Source organism: Pongo abelii, chromosome 4 (genome assembly GCF_028885655.2).
Source record: "Pongo abelii isolate AG06213 chromosome 4, NHGRI_mPonAbe1-v2.0_pri, whole genome shotgun sequence".
Classification (NCBI taxonomy): Eukaryota; Metazoa; Chordata; class Mammalia; order Primates; family Hominidae; genus Pongo; species Pongo abelii.
In genome coordinates, this window is record NC_071989.2 from 82,899,721 (window position 1) to 82,920,378 (window position 20,658).

General features: G+C 37.0%; 1 protein-coding gene across 8 annotated transcripts in view; it reads right to left on the reverse strand.

Annotated features, from left to right (window-relative positions):
- Window positions 1-20,658, reverse strand: part of CERT1 (ceramide transporter 1) — a 144,930-nt gene that overhangs the window by 15,641 nt on the left and 108,631 nt on the right. For 5 of the 8 annotated variants that reach the window (XR_008525027.2, XM_063723906.1, XM_054555126.2 and 2 more), the window contains 6 exon segments: window positions 18,943-19,029; window positions 16,181-16,273; window positions 15,286-15,363; window positions 5,311-5,406; window positions 1,683-1,815; window positions 417-487 (listed from right to left, as the gene is read on the reverse strand). Coding sequence is in view for 6 of the 8 variants with exons in the window: in XM_063723906.1 (XP_063579976.1) it covers window positions 417-487; window positions 1,683-1,815; window positions 5,311-5,406; window positions 15,286-15,363; window positions 16,181-16,273; window positions 18,943-19,029 (558 nt within the window). In the remaining 2 variants the exon portion in view is untranslated. 8 annotated transcript variants of the gene reach the window in all.

Sequence of the window (20,658 nt, forward strand, 5' to 3'; positions counted from 1 at the left end):
TCTTTTCTAGACTTAAACTGTGTATAAAGAAAGCTAAGAGTGTGGCATACACCAGTAGTTCCAATTACTTGAGAGGCTGAGGCAGGAGGATCACTTGAGCTCAGGAGTTTGAGACTAGCCTGGGAAATATAGCAAGACGCTGTCTCTATAAAAATAAAAAGCGCATAAAGGGAACTAACCATTGATTTTTATCAAGCACTCTATTTCTAGATTGTATCTCTCAGATTCTTGCCTGCACATATTTCTGTTCTGAACAAGTTGATATACCTTTCAAATACATGACATTCATGAATCATTAATAAATTCTTTGGATTTTTGTGGCTTTTAATAACCTCCCCAATTTTACTTTAGAGAATCTGTATGTCTGAGTTTGAACTACACTGAAATCCTTTTAGGATGAATGAAGAGATCTTTACCTTGTGTGTTTGATAAATGATGATTGCATTATCAGCTAATGTTTCCACGACATGAAAGTTTTCTATAGTTGCTGAAATGAAGAGAATAATAAAAAGATATATTATCTTTTCCTAGAATGTGATCAATTCACTTATGTTGAAAGTCAAGTACGAATGGACAGTATGATAAACTGAACAGGATCCTGCCCTATCTAGGTTACATCCAAATGGAAGGTAGCTAATACTTAGTATTATGGTTACAGATTAGGGATGTGAGGTCTGATCACCAGGAAGCCTCATTTTCTTTGGCCCAATATCTATCTTCCACAGCAAGAAAGCAATTCTAATCACTACTGCATCACTCAGGCACGAATAATTCCCTAACACTAAAACCCTTCCCTTTTCCCTAATTTATTGATGTTAAATAAATTGTTATATCTAATCTTAGGTGGCTATTTCTGTGAAAAAGGGATTCAAACTGCCAATGATAAACATCTGATGATGTTGAGAAGTATCTATACTTAGGAAATTTTGTGTCTAAGGGGAATACACACTAAGAATAACTCTAGGCTGGGTGCAGTGGCTCACGTCTGTAATCCCAGCACTTTGGGAGGCCAAGGCAGGTGGATCACCTGAGGTCAGGAGTTCGAGACCAGCCTGGCCAACATGGCAAAACCCCGTCTCTACTAAAAATACAAAAATTAGCTGGGTGTGATGGTGTGTGCCTGTAATCCCAGTTACTTGGGAGGCTGAGGGAGGAGAATCGCTTGAACTGGGGAGGTAAAGGTTGCAGTGAGCTGAGATCATGCCATTGCACTCCAGCCTGGGCGACAAGAGCGAAACTCCGTCTAAAAAAATAATAATAATAATTCTAAAGTAATCACAAAAGGATTCACCTAGGATTTACCATGGAAACAGTTTAGGAAAGAGTAGATGATGAAACAGAAATCTTCAATTTCAGATTTGGCTTCTCCACCATATAGCTCTTGTTGCCTTTGACAAGTCACTTCGCCTATCTGAATTTTACTTTATTTGTATGTAAAATAAGCAATAATAACTACCTATCACTGTAGGATTACTGAGGTTATTGGATCAAATTACATACTAGGAAGCATTTCATACACTGAAAAGCTCTATATAAATGTATTGCTAGTCCTCTATATGATTTTCCAAATACTTTCTACGTTGACTTTGTAAACTATGTATGAGATGCAGAAAACTAGGTTGGATTTGATATTAAATTCAAAATAATAATTAGATTAAAATATATTAATAATGACAGCTTACTTTCCCAGTCATTGCGAACGTCAACATTCCAGAAATAATTGCAGACCTCATGTCCTGTGACGCCTTTAACTGCATGGGTAGCTTTTAAAGGATCCAGAACAATCCCATTTTCTTCTACTTCTCTTCTGTATACCTAAAGAGAACATAATTCCAAAACTGTTAGAAAATTAAAAATCAAGCCCATAAAAGCATGAAAGCATGCTTTTAAATATAGCTGCTCTTTAGATTTTTATGAAAGTTTATTTATAGAACATATTCTGCTAAAAGAAAATTAAAAATTTTCAAATTAACAGACAAAAAAGTACTTAAAATTATAAATCCAAGGTAAACTTCATATAAAAACATGCATATGTGATAAATGACTTATTGTGAGTTGTTTAAAAATAAATGTATCAATTTGAATTAGGCATTATTTACTAAACATTCTCAAAAGACTGTTTAACATGGCTAAGAAAACCAAATAAACCTGGCTAGAATATATTCTCCTTAAAGATACTAAATTAAGGCTGCTTTGTTCAATGCTGTATCCCCAACATCTAGAATAGTATATGAAACACAGTAGGCACTCAGTTATTTGTTAAATCAATGGCTGAAAGCTAAGATGGCAAAAACGTAAATACAGATCTATCTTGCTTTAAATACTGAGGTTACATACCTTAAATGCTAGTAAAATTAATTATTTTAAAATTATAGAGTTTGCTACTTCAGATAATTATGTGATAAATATTCTTGAGAAATGAAGAAACATGTCATCATGGGGGAGAACCAAGTGTCAATTTATGAAGGACCTATGGGGCTAGACACTGTTAGGCATTTCACATAGTTTTTCTTAGAGTATCTCTCAACAGATTACCTTCCCCTACCTATTTATTACTCATATTATTGGGACCACCGTTTTCCCAGCTACCCAAACTAGAAACTCTAGACTTTTGATTCCTCCCTTTACAGTTCACACAGCTAGTAAGCTTTTTACTATTCTACTTTGTTTTTTGAGACGGAGTTTCGCTCTTATTGCCCAGGCTGGAGTGCAATGGCGCCGTCTCGGCTCACTGCAACCTCTGCCTCCCAGGTTCAAGCGATTCTCCTGTCTCAGCTTCCTGACTAGCTGGGATTACAGATGCCTGCCACTACGCCCAGCTAATTTTTGGTATTTTTAGTAGAGACAGGGTTTCACCATGTTGGCCAGGCTGGTCTCGAACTTCTGACCTCAGGTGATCTGCCCGCCTTGGCCTCCCAAAGTGCTGGGATTACAGGCGTGAGCCACTGCCACCAGTCAAAAACTGTTCTTAATAAAGCATAGCAGAGATGATTGGGGTGAGGCAGGAATCTATTGACACCATGGCACTGGCAGTTCCTAGACGTGGTGCCAAAGGTGCAGAGCAGGGAGGCCTCTAGCTCACATTATTATTTTTTGTCTAAAATGTCTTCGCTAAGACATCCAACAGTTTGACTTTTCTACTGTTCTAGGTAGGCTTTCATCACTTTGTGCCTGACTCTTTTAAGTAGTCTGCTTGTTCTCCAGTTTCTTCCCTGTCGGCTTGATCTTCTTAAAACTACACTTTTCGGGCCAGGCGCAGTGGCTCACACCTGTTATCCCAGCACTTTGGGAGGCTGAGGCGGGCGGATCACAAGGTGAAACCCCATCTCTACTAAAAATACAAAAATTAACCCAGCGTAGTGGTGGGTGCCTGTAATCCCAGCTACTCGGGAGGCTGAGGCAGGAGAATCACTTGAACCCAGGAGGTGGAGGCTGCGATAAGCCAAGATCATGCCATTGCACTCCAGCCTGGGTGACAAGAGCAAAACTCTGTCTCAAAAAAAAAAAAAAAAAAGATACTTTTCATACAGTGGCTAGTCTACTGTTATAGACAACGACTATTCTCTTTAGAGAGTAACTTTATGCTTCCTATAATCTAGGCCCAATTTCTCTCTAACGCTGTGTGCTGTAGGAGTACTTATTTTCTATTCCTCATTCCAGGTAGAGGGACGTCATCCAGACCATCACTCCTGGCTTCTTTTCAGTACTTCACTTCCTCCTCCCCAGAGGGAGGTGACTCTACGGTGACTGAATGATGACTACAGAAGAAGAAATAAGGCAGGTCTGGCTCAACCCTTTCTTCCGCGAAGAGCATACATCCTGGCCCGCTTCTGTAGTGAAGGTTTGTGATTATCCAGTAATGCCAGGAACATGCTTAATTCTGGAGTAACAAGACCCTGTATGTAGCAGCTGATCTCAAACTATTTTCTACAATCACCTTATCAGAATTATAGCTAACATTCTGGTATCTCATTTATCTGTCTCTTTTATCTTATGTCTTAATTTGTTCCTTATTCAAGGGGAGAGGAAATCCCAGCATCTAATATTATATCTTATTTGCCAGAATAATTCTGGTCAACACAGATTATGCAAAAATCCTGACTAAAAAGTTTGCTTTCAAGTTTTTGCTCACATTATAATTTTTTTCCTAAAATGCCCTCACCTCATCCTTGTCACAACTTTGTTTTTAATTCCAGATGTAGTTCAAATGCTTCTCTGCATTGTAAAACAATCTAATTGTTTCAAATCACAGAGATCTTTCTTTTCTGATTTTCTCCACCACTCATCTGTACTCTTCACTCAGTACATTATCAGATGGAGCCAAGTAATAGATTTATTTATTTATTTATTTATTTATTTATTTATTTTAGACAGGGTCTCACTTTGTCACCCAGGCTAGAGTGCAGTGGCACAAATGCGGCTCATTGCAGCCTTGACCTCCCTGGCTCAAGGAATCTTTTGCCTCAGCCTCCTGGGTAGCTGGGACTACAAGTGTGTGGTACTGCACCCAGCTAATTTTTGTATTTTTTGTGGAGACGGGGTTTCACCGTGTTGCCCAGGTTTGACTTGAACTCCTGAGCTCAAGTAATCCACCTGCCACGTCCTCCTAAAGTGCTGGGATTACAGGCATGAGCCACTGTGCCTGGCCAATAGTATCTTTTAAATGTCAATATTCTTTTTCCTTAACTAAAGCTTTAGCTTGGAGAGTGTCTTATTATCTTTGTATCTTTATTTAGCATAGTCCCTTAGGAATGAGAGAATCCAAAATTCAATGTTGCTTTTGCTTTTCAATCCATCTCTGTATCTCTCAGTCCCTGCTCTTATTTTCTGTCCCTGTGTTTAGGGATGTAAACAAGATTAACTGACCAATGTCCAAATATCAAATAAAGGTGCAGTAAGAGAAGGGAAAAGAAGGAGGGTATAGACCAAAAAGGGAGTGAATCAAAGTGTCATCTAGGCACAACATTCAGTATGTTAAAAAAACAAAAGGAAATATCCAAATACAGGACCATCAGCTAATTGTGACCTGGTCATATCTAATTCTCCAAATTTTATTTTCTTCATGGCCTAGTCAGAACAGAAAGGTTTAATCATATATTTATATTATAATCATAAAAAACTTTAGTAAAGGCAAAACCAGAAAAGCAAAAAGACATTTTATTGCTCAATATATGGTACTGCTTTGATCACATGTAATAATTTGTTTTAAAGGTAAGTTGAAAGTGCTATCCTTATTCATATCAATAGTAATGATAATATGACTGAAACAGAGACGTCTTTGGCAATCTATAACATTTCAGGGGGAATTACCTTCATTTCTCCTTCTTCTACAACCAACTGCCAATTGGCATCTCCGCCTACATCCTGTAATGAGTAAGTCATGTGGTTCTGCACCATCTCTTCAACCTTGAGAGGGGAGGAAAAAGGCATGAGAATCCAAAAGGTATGTCATAATCTCTAAAACAGAATGGTATATTCAGTTAACTTCAGTTCAGAAATGGTGCTCTTAGTAGCTGAGCAACCAAATGCACAAAGGTTAGTAGGTTTTACATAGTGTTTGAAGAGTTTAGTCCACATTCCAGATATCCAGGTTAATGACAGGAGACAGAAATGAAAAGAAGGAAGATGGGTCACTCAAGTAACACATATTGGCCTAATGTGTATCAAGTGACCAAAATAAGCATTTTCTGGAAAAAGGAAATATTCCATTCTATATCATAAAACAGAGATGATGTGTTAAAGTATAAAATAATGGAAGAGTAGAGATAAAGGGGGCACAGAGATCATCCAGTCTAATGTTCCTATATTTAAGACTATGTGGAGATATCAGGAAGGTCTGGTATGAACAAAGACATATAGAGAGACAGCATATCTTTGCTTATATCTTTGCTCTCATATGAGCAAAGATACACAAAGATGAGCAAAGATATATATGTATATGTCAAAGATTTCAATACAAAAAAGGTGAAAAACCTTCCTTATGCCACTGATAAACCTCTCTTTTATCATGGAATATAAGCCAGTTTAAAAATAATCAAAGCTTTATTTATTTGATTCCAATTTCTTTGTTCTAAATTATTTTAGGGACAATGCTAATATTCATATATGCAAGCATTTACATATAATCACCTTTTAGTTCATTCTTTTTAAATTTCTAATAATTTCCTTTTAAAAAATTTTTAATTTAAATTTATAACTTTTTACTGATATTTAAATGTAACTCTTAACTATCACAAATTGTCCTTATACATTTTATGTAAATAAGCAAAGAAAGTTGAATATTTCACACTACCAGAATTCTCAGATTTATTGGAGAACGGAAGTGATACAAAGATTGTGGAAACAAAGTAATTTCATTTTCTGTAATAAATACATTAGAAGACAGAAGAGCTGGAAAATATATATATTATACTTCCATTAAAATTTTATCCTTAACTATTTGTTTTATATAAAGTCTATTCTGTTCATTAGGAATATAGAACAGGAATCAGTTTTGAACATATTTCAAAGTAAATAATCAACTTCCTCTCCATCCCCCAGAGACAGGGTTATTTTGTCACCCAGGCTGGAGTGCAGCGGCACAATCATAACTCACTGTAATCTTGAACTTCTGGGCTCAAGCGATCCTCCTGTCTCAGCCTCCTAAGTAGCTAAAACTATATGCCTGTGCCACCATGCCCAGCTAATTTTTTTTTTTTAAGAGACAGGGTCTCACTTCGTGGCCCAGACTGGAGTACAGTAGTATGATCATAGCTCACTGCCACTACAATTTCCTGGGCTCAAGGGATCCTCCTGCCTCAGCCTCTGAGTAGGTGGGGCTACAGGAGTGCACCACCACACCCAGTTAATTTTTTGTAGAGACAGGGTCTCGCCATCTTGCCCAGGCTGGTCTTGAACTCCTGGTCCCAAGTGATCTTCCCACTTTGGCCTCATTAACGGTTTTAAAAAAGAAACTCACTCTGGGAATATAATTTTCTATACCAAAGGATATGTTATATGTGATAGTGATGTATACTTCTGCTACCTCAAGTTTCTGGATCTTAAATGCATTTTTGATTACTGAAAGCAGGTATGGCCTTAAGTGTCTCCTGATTTGTCAATCATCAAAAAGAAATTTTTTGACAAAAATGCTGAGATTCTATAATCTATTTTTGTACTAAATAAACACTAACAATATTTTATTCCTTTATTCATAATTCTCAAAACAGTGTGAGTTACTGATTTGACAGAAATTTAACTAACAGGACATTCTACAATTTTACAAAGCCTTGGAAAATGTAACTTTTGGTGTTGCATGGAGAACCTGTGCACCTTTATAATTTCAGAATCTGCTTTGGGAGGGCAAGGATAACTAATGCAGGATTCCAAATTACTAATACATACAAAATGTATCTGATTTCCAAAAAGAAAATTTCCAGTTAGTATGCATAAATAAAAGTAGCATTGGCTTGATTCATTTGTCTCTGTCACATTGTGATTAGGAGAAATGTTTACTCTTCAGATCCCAAAATCTTAAAAATCTTTAGATTTGAGTATATCTTTGAGGTAGGAAACTAGCAGTTAAGCACACCTGTATTTATTATGAGATAAGAGACAGAAAGAAATGCTTCTCCCAAATAAACCCTACTTTCAATAGGTTACCTCTGAAAGAAGAATGTGAAGAACAGAAGAATTCTATTCTGTTAAAAAACAGGATTGGGTTTAAAATAATTTTTTAATGCTACTTAGCTCTTTTGTCAAAAAGAATGCAGGTAGTTGTGTTTCTGTTTGGGAGATTATTCTGAATTAGGGATTTCAAATGCCTAAGAAACGAGGTGTTTTTGATTTGTGGTTTTGTCCAAAAGAAAACAGATTCCACAAATATAAACACATAGTAGGTAGCACAAGTTAAAAAATATATAGAAAGCACATTTAACATTGTCTTTCTATATAGGCAAAAAATGCTATTCCTTCAATGGCAGGCCATGAGGGAGGCCCAGGTTCAATTTTCAGCCATGCTGTATAAAAATGTTTTAAAAATGATATTCCTGTAACAGCTACACTGCATCAATGGAAAACCGGTTTTCAAAAGGTCCAACAAAGAAACAAACATTCAGTGCTGTGCTCCTAAAAAACTAAAGATTCTAATGAAGTACTAAATCACTGTAATAAACTCTGCAAAACTTTCATCATGGAATCTTCATTCATTATAATATCTTCCTTGAGGTAATAACATTAAAGTTAAGAGAGGTATACAGGTAAAAATCTCACTATAACAAATTTTATGTTTGCTGTAGGAAAATATGAAGTAACCAATATTACCATAGGGGCAGTAACTTGGGCACTGGTGACCAGACTGACACTTCAGATTTAACCTAATAATCTGCTCACTTTACTGTTCGGTTATGACACTACATATTAAAAAGAAGTGAGAGGCCAGGTGCGGTGGCTCATGCCTGTAATCCCAGCACTTTGGGAGGCTGAGGCGGGCAGATCACAAGGTCAGGAGTTCGAGACCATCCTGCCTAACACGGTGAAACCCCGTCTCTACTAAAAATACAAAAAAATTAGCCAGGCCTGGTGGCGGGTGACTGTAGTCCCAGTTACTCGGGAGGCTGCGAAAGGAGAATGGCGTGAACCTGGGAGGCAGAGCTGGGAGTGAGCCGAGATCGCACCATTGCACTCCAGCCTGGGCGACAGAGTGAGACTCCATCTCAAAAAAAAAAAAAAAAAAAAAAAAAATGAAGTGGGAAACAAGGAAATACTAAGTTTCATTAAAAACAACAACAACAACAACAACGAAAACCAAATATAGCCAAATTTACCATGCTATTAGGCTCAAAATTTGACATTCTAGGAAATAATGTTATAGTAACACCTTCTGTCACTTATAAATGAAAAAGACTCAATCAAAAACACTGAAGAAGGTGAACAGTGTTTCTAAGTTTTAATTAGGCTAAGTGTAATTTCAGACATCATGCCCTTGATTTTTCTGGACCTAGAGTTGAAAATGATTAGCTGACATACAAAGCATTCTCAAACTAATAAACTATGAAACAAAATGGAGATAAAATACATTTGAGATAAGAGGGGACGTTCACTCCAATTCTAACCTTTTCTTTTACCTCATATTTGAATCACTCAGTATGATGCCATTTCTGGAGGCTACCAAGCAGGATTTTTCTAACACTATTACCCAGAAATTTGAAAAGAAAATTGCCTTTTGACAGTACAATAAAAGTCTAAGTTGGGCATGGTGGTTCATGCCTGTAGTCCCAGCAGCTTGGGAGGATTGCTTGGGCCTAGGAGTTTGAGGTTAAGTCTTGGCAACATAGCAAGACCTCATCTACTTAAAAAAAAAAAAAAAAAAAAAGAGAGTCTAGAAGGGCTCAAAAACAGCTCAGATCTCTTTCTTTTATGCATGTAAAAGAAATACAACTATGTTGGCCAGGCTCAGTGGCTCATGCCTGTAATCACAGCATTTTGGGAGGCTGAGGCAGGCGGACCACGAGGTCAGGAGATAGAGACCATCCTGGCTAACACGGTGAACTCCCCTCTCTACTAAAAATACAAAAAATTAGCCAGGCGTGGTGGTGCATGCCTGTAGTCCCAGATACTCAGGAGTCTGAGGCAGGAGAATCACTTGAACCCGGGAGGCGGAGGGTGCAGTGAGCCGAGATCGCGCCACTGCACTCCAGCCTGGGCAACATAGTGAGACTCCACCTCAAAAAAAGAAATACAACTACGCTTACTACAAAGTCACAAAACCATAGAGGGGGCTTGTTAGATAGAATAATAATAACAAAATAGTGCACTGTTAACCCAAAAGAGAGATGGCTAAGAACATAGCACTTTTAGCCTACCGTATTGACAAAAGTTAACTGAATTATAATATTCAGTGCTACTATATCAATAGAAAACTGGCCTGGGAATGTAAGCTGGTTCAACTTTTCTAATGAAGAGTGTGGCAGTAAAAATTTTTAAAACTTGGCTGAGGCCTGTGGCCTGTAATCCCAGCACTTTGGGAGGCTGAGGTGGGATGATCACTTGAGGCTAGGGGTTCAAGACCAGCCTAGGCAACACAGTGAGACCCCCATATCTACAAAAAATAAAAAATTGAAAAAAAAATTAGCTGAGAGTGGTGGCCCATGCCTGTAGTCCCAACTACTTAGGCTGAGGCAAAGATCACTTGAGGCTGCGGTGAGCTATGATTGTGCCACTGCATTCTAGCCTGGATGACAGAATGAGACCCTATCTCTTAAAAAATAAATAAAATACCAGCCTGGGCAACATAGTGAGACCTCGTCTCTGCTACAGATAAAAAAATTAGCTGGGCATGGTGGTGTGTGCCTGTAGTCCTTAGCCCCAGCTATTCAGGAGACTGAGGCAGGTGGATCGCTTGAGTCCAGGAGGTCAAGGTGCAGTGAGTGGTGATCTCACCACTGCACTCCAGTCTGGGGAACAAAGCAAAACCCTGTATCAAAATTAATAAAAATAAAATAAAATAATAAAATAAACACTTGAAAATGTTCATGGTCTTTGTTCCCACAATTATGCTTCCAGGAATATATTCTAAGAAAATAATTAGATAAGGGTGCAAAGATGTATATACAAGGATGCTCACTGTAGCACTATATATAACAGAGAAAAACCAAAAACAAGCTAAATGTTCAATATTAGGTGAGTAGGTAAATCCAGCCATGCATATGCATAAATAGACGAAGACATATAGACTTATATTTACTGATGGGAAGATGGGCCTAAATATAAGTTTAAAATAAAGATTATAAAACAGTTTATATAGAGTTATCTATTTTGGTAGAAGAAAAAAATATTAAGGTGTATGTACTTATCCATATGTGCCAGATTTTAAAAAATCAGGCACATATGGATAAGAACATACACCTTAATATTTATCTCATATATATGAGAAGATAAATGGAATATTAGTAAACTATTATTTTAATTTTATTCTACTTTCAAGTTCTGTTAAAATTAGCATGTATCACTTGTACACTAAAAAAGGGAGAGGGGTGAAATAATTACCACAACAATAATTGATCCTGTGGACAAAGGGTGGGAAAGAGCCTCATACAGAACCATTTTTTTGCAATGATGCTCCCCATAGATTAAGCTGCAAATTCACTGTACATCCTTTGATTTATTTCTTTTTCAATAGAGGATGATGTTCTTCCCCTTTGATTTCTAAGGTGACACCTTTAAATGTGAACTGTGTTATGCAAATAAATGTGACCAAAACGATCAACTTATGAATCTAAATTCTTTCTATTCTCTGTACACCTGAAAACTATTTTCTAGTTTGTGGCCACAGCCATTATTTCAAGAACTTGCCAGCCTGGGCAACATAGCAAGGCCCTGTCTCTACAAAAAATAAAAACAATTAGTTGGGTGTGGTAGAATGCCTGTAGTCCCAGCTACTTGGGAGGCTGAGAGACAGGAGGATCACTTGTGTCCAGGAGGTCAGAGCTCAGAGGTCAGATTACAGAGCTATGATCATGCCACTGCACTCGGCCTGGACAAGTGAGACCTTGTCTCTTTACAAAAAAAAAAAATGCTGGACATGGTGTCTCAGGCCTGTAATCCCAGCACTTTTAGAGGCCGAGAGAGGCAGATCACTTGAGGTCAGGAGTTCGAGACCAGCCTGGCTAACATGGTGAAACCCTGTCTCTACTAAAAATACAAAAATTAGCTGGGTGTGATAGCGCATGCCTGTACTCCCAGCTGAGACAGGAGAATCGCTTGAACCTGGGAGACGGAGGTTGCAGTGAATTGAGATTGTGCCACTGCACTACAGCCTGGGTGACAGAGTGAGACTCTGTCTCAAAAAAACCCAAAAAACAAAAATGAAAAAACAAACAACAAAAAAACACAGAACCTGCAGTCCTTTACAACTTTAATTTCTCAGATCTGGAGTGACTTCATTCCTAATATCTGCCCATCAGACAGATTCATGTGTTGGTACTAATTTCCTAGTAGATGTATATATTTTATTTTAAGCTATTTTCAGGGCATCTCTGAGTTGTACACTTGATTATTTCAGCCAATTCAAGACTATAAAACATCATTTCAAGAAGAACAAGGTAGTCATGAGCCAACACTTATGTAAACAGCAAAGCGAAATTACCAGAGATTTAGAAGGCTTCTGTATGGGAGCTGATATAAATGATCAAGAAACTAGACATGATATTTGTATCTGGACTTTTAAAATTTGTTGAAGTAAATAAGAATTGATTATATTATGCTTATATAATATTTTTGCAAATTATTAAAGGTGATTAAAAATGTCGACTTAGTTTTTTAATTAATTATGAAGATATTACAAAACAAAGAATTTGGCTACCTCCAATATTTCAAGTGCTGTGGAGTAACTGATGTATATTTGTGTATTAAGAACAATGTAGGCCAGGTGTGGTGGCTCATGCCTATAATCCCAGCACTTTGGGAGGCCGAGGCGGGCAGATCACCTGAGGTCAGGAGTTCAAGACCAGCCTGGCCAACACGGTGAAACCCCATCTCTACTAAAAATGAAAAAAAATTAGCTGGGCGTGGTGGCAGGTGCCTGTAATCCCAGCTACTCAGGTGGCTGAGGCAGGAGAATAGCTTAAACCCAGGGGGCGGAGGGTGCAGTGAGCCAAGATTGTACCATTGCACTCCAGCCTGGGCAACAAGAGCAAAACTCCATCTCAAAAAAAAAAAAAAAAAAAAAAACACAAAAAACAAAAACAGAAAAGACCTATGCAATGGAATATAACATAAGTGTTTCTAATGTTAATGAATAACCTTTGAGCCTCTTACTTTGCTTAATACAAAAGTCTCTATAGGGTGTGAGGACTGTAAAATGTAACACTACTGTATAGTCACTACTATAATTTTACACTGTGTTGAACTGGAAGAGTTTTCCAGGTAACGCAATGTTTCTCAGCTAATATTAACTCCAGATCTACATCCAATGCTATAGTCTGAAGTGTGACTATACAGAATCAACTTGCTAGATCCTTTGATAATGGCTGATAAGCCAGTGTAACATCCTCTGAAACAAAATATCTTATCAATTGGGAATTAGTCATCTATTATAAAGGAACTGCCGAACATAAGGTACACAATTTAATTACAACAGTTAATTGCTAGAGTCCATGTCTGCTAATGATAACTAATGCTTTAGCAAGGACAATAAATACTTGAAGACCTTAATGTTATTTTCTTCATTTTTACCTCTTCTGGCATATAAAACAGTACATAATCAAAAGCTAAAACAGGATCTGATCAATCATGAGCACCATATATTAGAAAAAAAATCCAGCAAGATTTCTCTCAAGTTACATACATGAGTTTTACAAAAAGTTATTAATATTATGAAGAAGTAAGCTGTCAGCAAAATTTTGTAAAAATATAGGCACCTGCTTCTCAGTGATACAGTTACCTGGACTTAAAAGCAATTCAGCTGTTCTACAGCACTACAGTGAGGGCCCTGGTTTGGGTTCTGAACCCCTAATTCTTAGGCATTCTTTATTACTGGCTTACATTCTTTCCTTGCTGTCATTATATTTTCTTTCATTTATAGCCTATGTATTCCTACATTTTTGATTAGTCTGTGATATGATTTTAATGCAATGTGGAGCTTAGCACAATAAACCAAAGTCTCCCAGTATTATGTAGTTTTGTCACAGATTCATTATGAATATGAGTCTCTTTTTAAAAACATATGCAGGGCCGGGCATGGTGGCTCACACCTGTAATCCTAGCACTTTGGGAGGCCGAGGTGGGTAGATCACGAGGTCAGGAGTGCTAGACCAGCCTGGCCAACATGGTGAAACCCCGTCTTTACTAAGAATACAAAAATTAGCTGGGCGTAGTGGTGCGTGCCTGTAATCCCAGCTACTCGGGAGGCTGAGGCAGGAGAATTGCTTGAACCTAGGAGGTGGAGATTGCAGTCAGCCCAGATCATGCCACTACACTCCAGCCTGGGCAACACAGGAAGACCCTGTCTCGAAAATAAATAAGTAAAATTTTTAAAAAAATGCATAAATGGACAAGCAAAAGGTAAAATATACTGTAGTATATTTGGTTATGGATGATTTCTGATCCAGAATTGCTAAATCTTTTTCTTAAAAGTATTCAAGGAGAAAAACGCTGTACAAGTCAGAAAAACACATTAAAGTCTTAATATTCTTCTCTATTGCAGGTTAAAAACTAATGTAAACTTTATTTATATACATAAAAATAATAGAAATCTCTTTAAACTATGACTTTTAAAAACTTTTATAGCAATACTCTCATAGAGGAAAAAATAATGATGTAGATAACTTTTATTAGCTCAAAGAAATTATGTTATAATAGCAATAAAAGGTAACATTTATTGAGCACTTATTATGTGTCAGGTTCTAGCTAAATCATAAAAATGAAGCATAAAAAAGTTAGAAAACTTACTGGGATCATACACCTAACCAGGGTTTAAACTTAGTCATTCTGACCAGAGTGCTCAGGTCTTTAATATAAGATTAACATAATATAATCTAGTCCAATAAGATGCAATCACCAGAAAGATAAAAAGTTGAATGGCAAAGATGTGAAGATTAAGAAAATTAAAAAAAAGAACTAACGCTGACACTAAAAAAAACTTCCTCCAATGGTAATTTGATTTTATTTTGAGGGTACAGACTTTAGAGACCGCAAGCATCCAGCTTCCTGTCTTAAACTCCTAAACCCTTACCAATGCTAAAAATTAAAACAAATTTCCAGAGATTTAGCATATGAACAGAAATATTCATTTATAATATCCAAAGGTAATTTGCATAAGGAAAACACAATCTGCTCAATAGAGCTTAGTATTACAATGGAAATGAAATATATTATTAAAAAGTGATTTCTTTGTTGAATATAATTTGGAGATACTTTAGCTTAAAAGTGAGACTGCTAAAATCTGCTTTTCTGCTATAACATATCATATAGACCACATCCATCAAAACTGCTAAATCCTGATTGAAGAAACAGATATTACATGATATACAAAACCCAGTATCTTCTATTTGTTTCAATTCAGTTTGAAAATCTTTCTGGAGTACCTCCTATATGACAAAATTCCAAGCTGTGAATAGTAAAGGACACATGCAAACCTGACAGAGGAACTATTTAGTAGACAAGGAAGACCTTTTTAATGCTTAATGTTACTATTTAAAATTCAAAACTAAAATCAGTGGCCTAACCAAAAGATTTCTAGGAACTGGGAAAGCAGGCTGAAATATAGCACAGAAAGACTCAAGTCCACTCTATACATTCATACAGTACCTGGGAGCTGAATCTGTGAACATCATCAGAGGCACTGACTAGATCAATGGAAGACATGGAGGAAGAGCGACTATAGGGCTACCAGAGACAGACAAAGAAAAAACCAAGTAATCAGAACAAAGGCACAACAGAGCATTCAGTACCAACTTCCAAACACAAGATAAAGGGAAGAGAAAACAAAGCACTATATGAAACAAGCACAGCAGCAACTGCTGACTTCATGCACCTATTATGTATTATGTTCCAAAATCATTCCAAAAAAGAATGTAGTGCTTCCAATAATACAAAGTAATACCATTTAACCCCAAAGAAGAGAGAGATTTAGTGTAACTGGATATACTTCTGGTTAACAATTTTGGACTAGCCACTCCTTATTTGCCCACCCCCTACTTTCCCCTTAAATAAAAATGAAAGAACTTTATTTTCAGAACAAGATTCCTAACTGTTTTGGAGGATGTATATGGAATACAATATATAAAACCAAAAACAGTCTCATTACTTAAATTCATGAAAAGGGGAGAAAACTTATACTACAAGATATTTCCGGCTGGGCATGGTGGCTCACACCTGTAATCCCAGCACTCTGGGAGGCCGAGGTGAACGGATCACAAGGTCAGGAGATCAAGACCATCCTGGCCATGGTGAAACTCTGTCTCCATTAAAAATACAAAAATTAGCTGGGTGTGGTGGTACATGCCTGTAATCCCAGCTACTAGGGAGGCTGAGGCACGAGAATCTCTTGAACCTGGGAGGTGGAGGCTGTAGTGAGCCGAGATCACGCCACTGCACTCCAGTCTGGCGACAGAGTGAGACTCCGTCTCAAATAAAAGATATTTCCACCAACAATGAAGAACAATACAAGGTGTACTTTTAGTAAACTCTGACATTAGCTTACCTTTTGGACAAATCTATGTGTCCCCACAGAAGAAAAGGCATCTCCAGATGGCAAGGACGTAGGCCAATGTAATCTCACCTTTTCACTCTGTGACTAAAAAAACATATAATGTTAAGATGGGAAGGTTTTAAAGTGTATTTTGCAACTGAAGAATGGATAATATAACCTGGAACTACCAACATTCACTTAGTGAACGCCTTAGTGCTTATAACCATTAGAATTATGAAACTATTCCGCAGACACGGCAAATCCTGATACTTGCCTCAGATATCACAATTTAACCTCTTCTTTCTGACTCCACAGATACTATGTTAGGCGAGGGATAAGTTCTTTGATTTTGCTCCTAGTCAGACTCCCTGCTACCTGCATAGCATTATTTATCATGGGTCAATCTTAACGCTGCTGCCAATTCTCTCCTATCCAAACCCTGGCCAAATAATTCCAATGATTCTACCTTATCAAGCCCCTGGAAGGCTGACCCACAGGTTTATATATAATTAGAAATAATATCATTGTTTGCTTCAGTTATGTTCCTAAGAACATATCATGTATATCTCCTTGCCTCCTCTCCATGAAGGTATTCTGCCCTTCATCTCATCATCTTACTCCTGTTAAGCTGCCACTTGACCTCCTTCTTCCTCTTTAGTTTGCCTCGGTTGTTCTCATTTATTTCAACCAACTGCTAAGATCTCATTTCTCATGCAACAGTTTATCGCATGTATCTTTCTTTCCCTATGTTTGCAAATAACGTAAACTAAACGTATGATATAAGTGTCACTTGGAGAATATCCATTTAATGGCTGTGTTGTTGAGAGATCTGTGCAATATATACTGAATATGAAGAGGGAAATGATCTAAATCTATGGAACTGATTTTATGGATTACTGAAGCTCTCACTACTCTATAGAGTATTACCACACTGTATCTTTGTCATATCAACATGCCTGGCTATCAGGCAAGAAAAACAATGCTCTGTTCAATGACTATTTTGCAGAGCATCTACTACAGTGTCAAGAATAGAATGAAGTTGATTGGATGGCCCCATGAATATTTCTTTTTCTAAAGCTTACAGAAAGGTTCATCAATTCTCTCAAACCCAACTCAATCACCATACTGATATTCAGTAGAGTAGCATTTTAGAGAGAAGAGATGTTTTGAATTATCTTGTCTACTTTGTTTCACAGATTAGAAAACCAAGGCCCAGAGAATTCAGTGATAAGTTCATAGCTACAAAGTTAGTTAGAGGTAAAACTAAGAGTAAGACTGAGGTATCTTGACTCATTCACTACTTTTTCCCAAAACAGCACATCCTAGACAAAAAACTAAGGGAAACAAATAAATAATGCTACTTCAAGTAGTACTTTAGGTTTCCAAAAGTAGAGCCGATTTAGGAACTAAAAGTTCCCACTCTTCTTGAGTGGTACATAGCATCCTTTGGGTATTAAAAAAATGAGCAATAAGCTTTACAAATTAATGTGACATGAACTTTTTTTCAGTAATTTTTTAAAAAATAATGAAAGATACACATGAGAAGCAGTTACTACTGCAGGTGATTTACCCTTAGGTAGACCAATAAGTGCATAATAGCCATGACTGTCTTAGCAATGACAGGAAATGAACAAGCCAACTTTTCTATGCAAATTCATTTGTAGTATAAAACTGACACATACATGATTATTTGGCAAGATACTCTGTAGCCACAGTTTATTAATACTTGCCCCCCAAAAAGGTTAAACTTCCACCATAACTAGCATAGCTTAAACAAGGGGAAGAATAACAAAATTCGTCCTTAAGTACCATCTAGTTGTAACATATGGTAACCGTACTGTTGCTAAATTAAAGAAGACAAAGTATCAAATTAATCTTGAAGCTAGTTAATGGGTTTAAGAAATAACTTTTCTTCAATTTCCACAGCAGCTGGGTGTAACTGCTATACATTCAATAATGATGACAAAACACTGAACAAAGTAAAAGTGAGAAAGAAACTGAAGGTGAAGTAGTGAAGGCAATAAAGGGGTTAATAAAAACAATACTACTATAGATGAAAAACCTTAAGTTTTTGGTCATCTTCCTTTTCATATCATACTTGGTGAAGAAAAATTCAAAGAAGCTTTTTACTTAGACTAAATATATGCTTTATATTAAAAGAATGGTTTAAGCTAGACACTTAGAGGGAAATAAGCAAAAAGAGCATTTCTATTTAAGTTCAAGTTAATTATGCATGGTTCCTTTTAACAATTATTGGTTTTCTTTCGATTGCTTGGAAATTCACATACAAAGGAACTGACTTATAAAGATTATTTTACGGCCAGCACCATGGCTCATGCCTGTAATCAATCCCAGCACTTTGGGAGGCTGAGGCGGGCGGATCATGAGGTCTAGAGTTCGAGACCAGCCTGGCCAATATGGTAAAACCCCGTCTCTACTAAAAATACAAAAAAATTTAGTCAGACATGGTGGCGCGCACCTGTAGTCCCGGCTACTCGGGAGGCTGAGGCAAAAGAATCGCTTGAACCCAGGAGGTGGAAGTTGCAGTAAGCCAAGATCGTGCCACTGCACTCTAGCCTGGGCAACAGAGCAAGACTCTGTCTCAAAAAAAAAAAAAGATTATTTTACATTTGTGACTCAATGTATTCACAGTTAAGCTTCTAGGTTATTAAGTTCACAATGTTCAAATTCTATTTACATGAAATAATATACACCAAGGAATGCCTATAGTGTTAAAATAAATTTCAGCTTAGAATTTTCAATAATAGATATACCTGTTCTTCTATTTTATCTTGTCTGTCAAGAGCAGCTTCAACAGCATCAAAGAACTCTTCTTCATTAATCAGACTGTTAGGGCCTTCCTATTCCAACACACAGTGGGGAAAAAAGCAGTTTATTTAAAGAAACAGAAAACTCTGATAACTCTGGTATTAACTTGAGTTTGAAAATTGACCTAATGAACATTTATTGAACACATATTTACAAACCAGTCAGTACACTAGATCATATGCATGCTCTGTGTAAAATCACATGAGTGTTACAATTAATTCACTCAGCACTCATATATTTACTTACTGTATATTGACCAATATTGTGTTGGGATAATAGTCTAGAGCAGGGATTGGCAAAAACTGTGGCCCAAGGGCCAAATCCAGTCTGCTGCCTACTTTTGTACAGCCTGTGAGCTAAGAATTTCATTTTTAAATGGCTGGACATAATAAAAGTAATAATATGACATGTGGGAATTACTTGAAATTAAAAGTGTGGTGTCCATAAAGTTTTACTGGAAAACAGTGATGCTCATTCATCTAGGGCTTCTTTAGTAGCAGAGTTGAGACTTATGACAGAGACCACAGAAACATAAAATTGCAATGACGTAAGTAAAAATTTGCACAAGAACTATAGCTAATAAGTACGGCTATTCAGAGGGGGATCTTCCTAAGCACGGGTAATTGTTTCATGGGGAAATAAAAGTTGAGTTGATGCTTGATAGTCTGGCTATATGGCAGAATAATGGCCATCAATCACTTGGGGAATTGTGCGGGAGACTTCTTACAATGAAAATTCCCAGGCCTCCATGCCCAAAAATTATTTCTTAGTAGGTCTTCAGTGGAACCTTGGAATATACATGTTTAATAATTCCCTCAAGTGATTCCCACGCAAGTGGAACCTCAGCTGCATCAGAAGATAAACATATAAAGAACAATAACAAAATGTAAATGATCAACGTATGTTCCTGCTGTGATGAACCAAGTAAGTGGAACGACAGCTTTGTATTATGATAAAAGTAGAGGCTAAAAGGTAGGCTTGGGTTTAGCATTTCTTAAATGTTAAAATATATAAAATAAGACACATGAACAATTGGTGAAATCTTCCCAGTTAAACTCATAACCCCAAGTCATCATTAGTCCATTAAAAAGTATCTAGCAACATCATCCTATCCCCACCATAACCTGGAACCACACTGGAAGGGTGGGACGTATGGGGTAACGTTCTTTTCATTTGGCATATAAGAAATATTGACTTAATGGAGTTCTTCTTTTAGGGTTATGAGGACTCAGTCCCCTACAACCTACTTCATAAAAAAAAAAACCAAAAACAACTTTCTACTCAGATACAACAAACATACAGAACAGTGCATATCTCAGTGAAGTATCATAAAGTGAATATACCATCTAATGACCATCTGGGACAAGAGGGTCATGAAAAAATAGTAACAACACTCTAGAGGCCTTCCTCCTGCAGGATTCTCTTTATAAAGTCAAAACATTTCAAAGACAGTAAAATGACAGCAGGACAACTTTGCTCTCTGTTGATCAGAGAAAACACAAAATTTCCAAACTCAAGCATATTTTCTAATGATTTTAAATACTATTTAACCACATCTACATTTAAAAAATATTAATATTCATTCAATCTACAGTGATTTAGTATATGTGGATTTCTAGTCCTTAAGCAATCATGTCAGAGCCTCAGGAGTCTAATTGAAA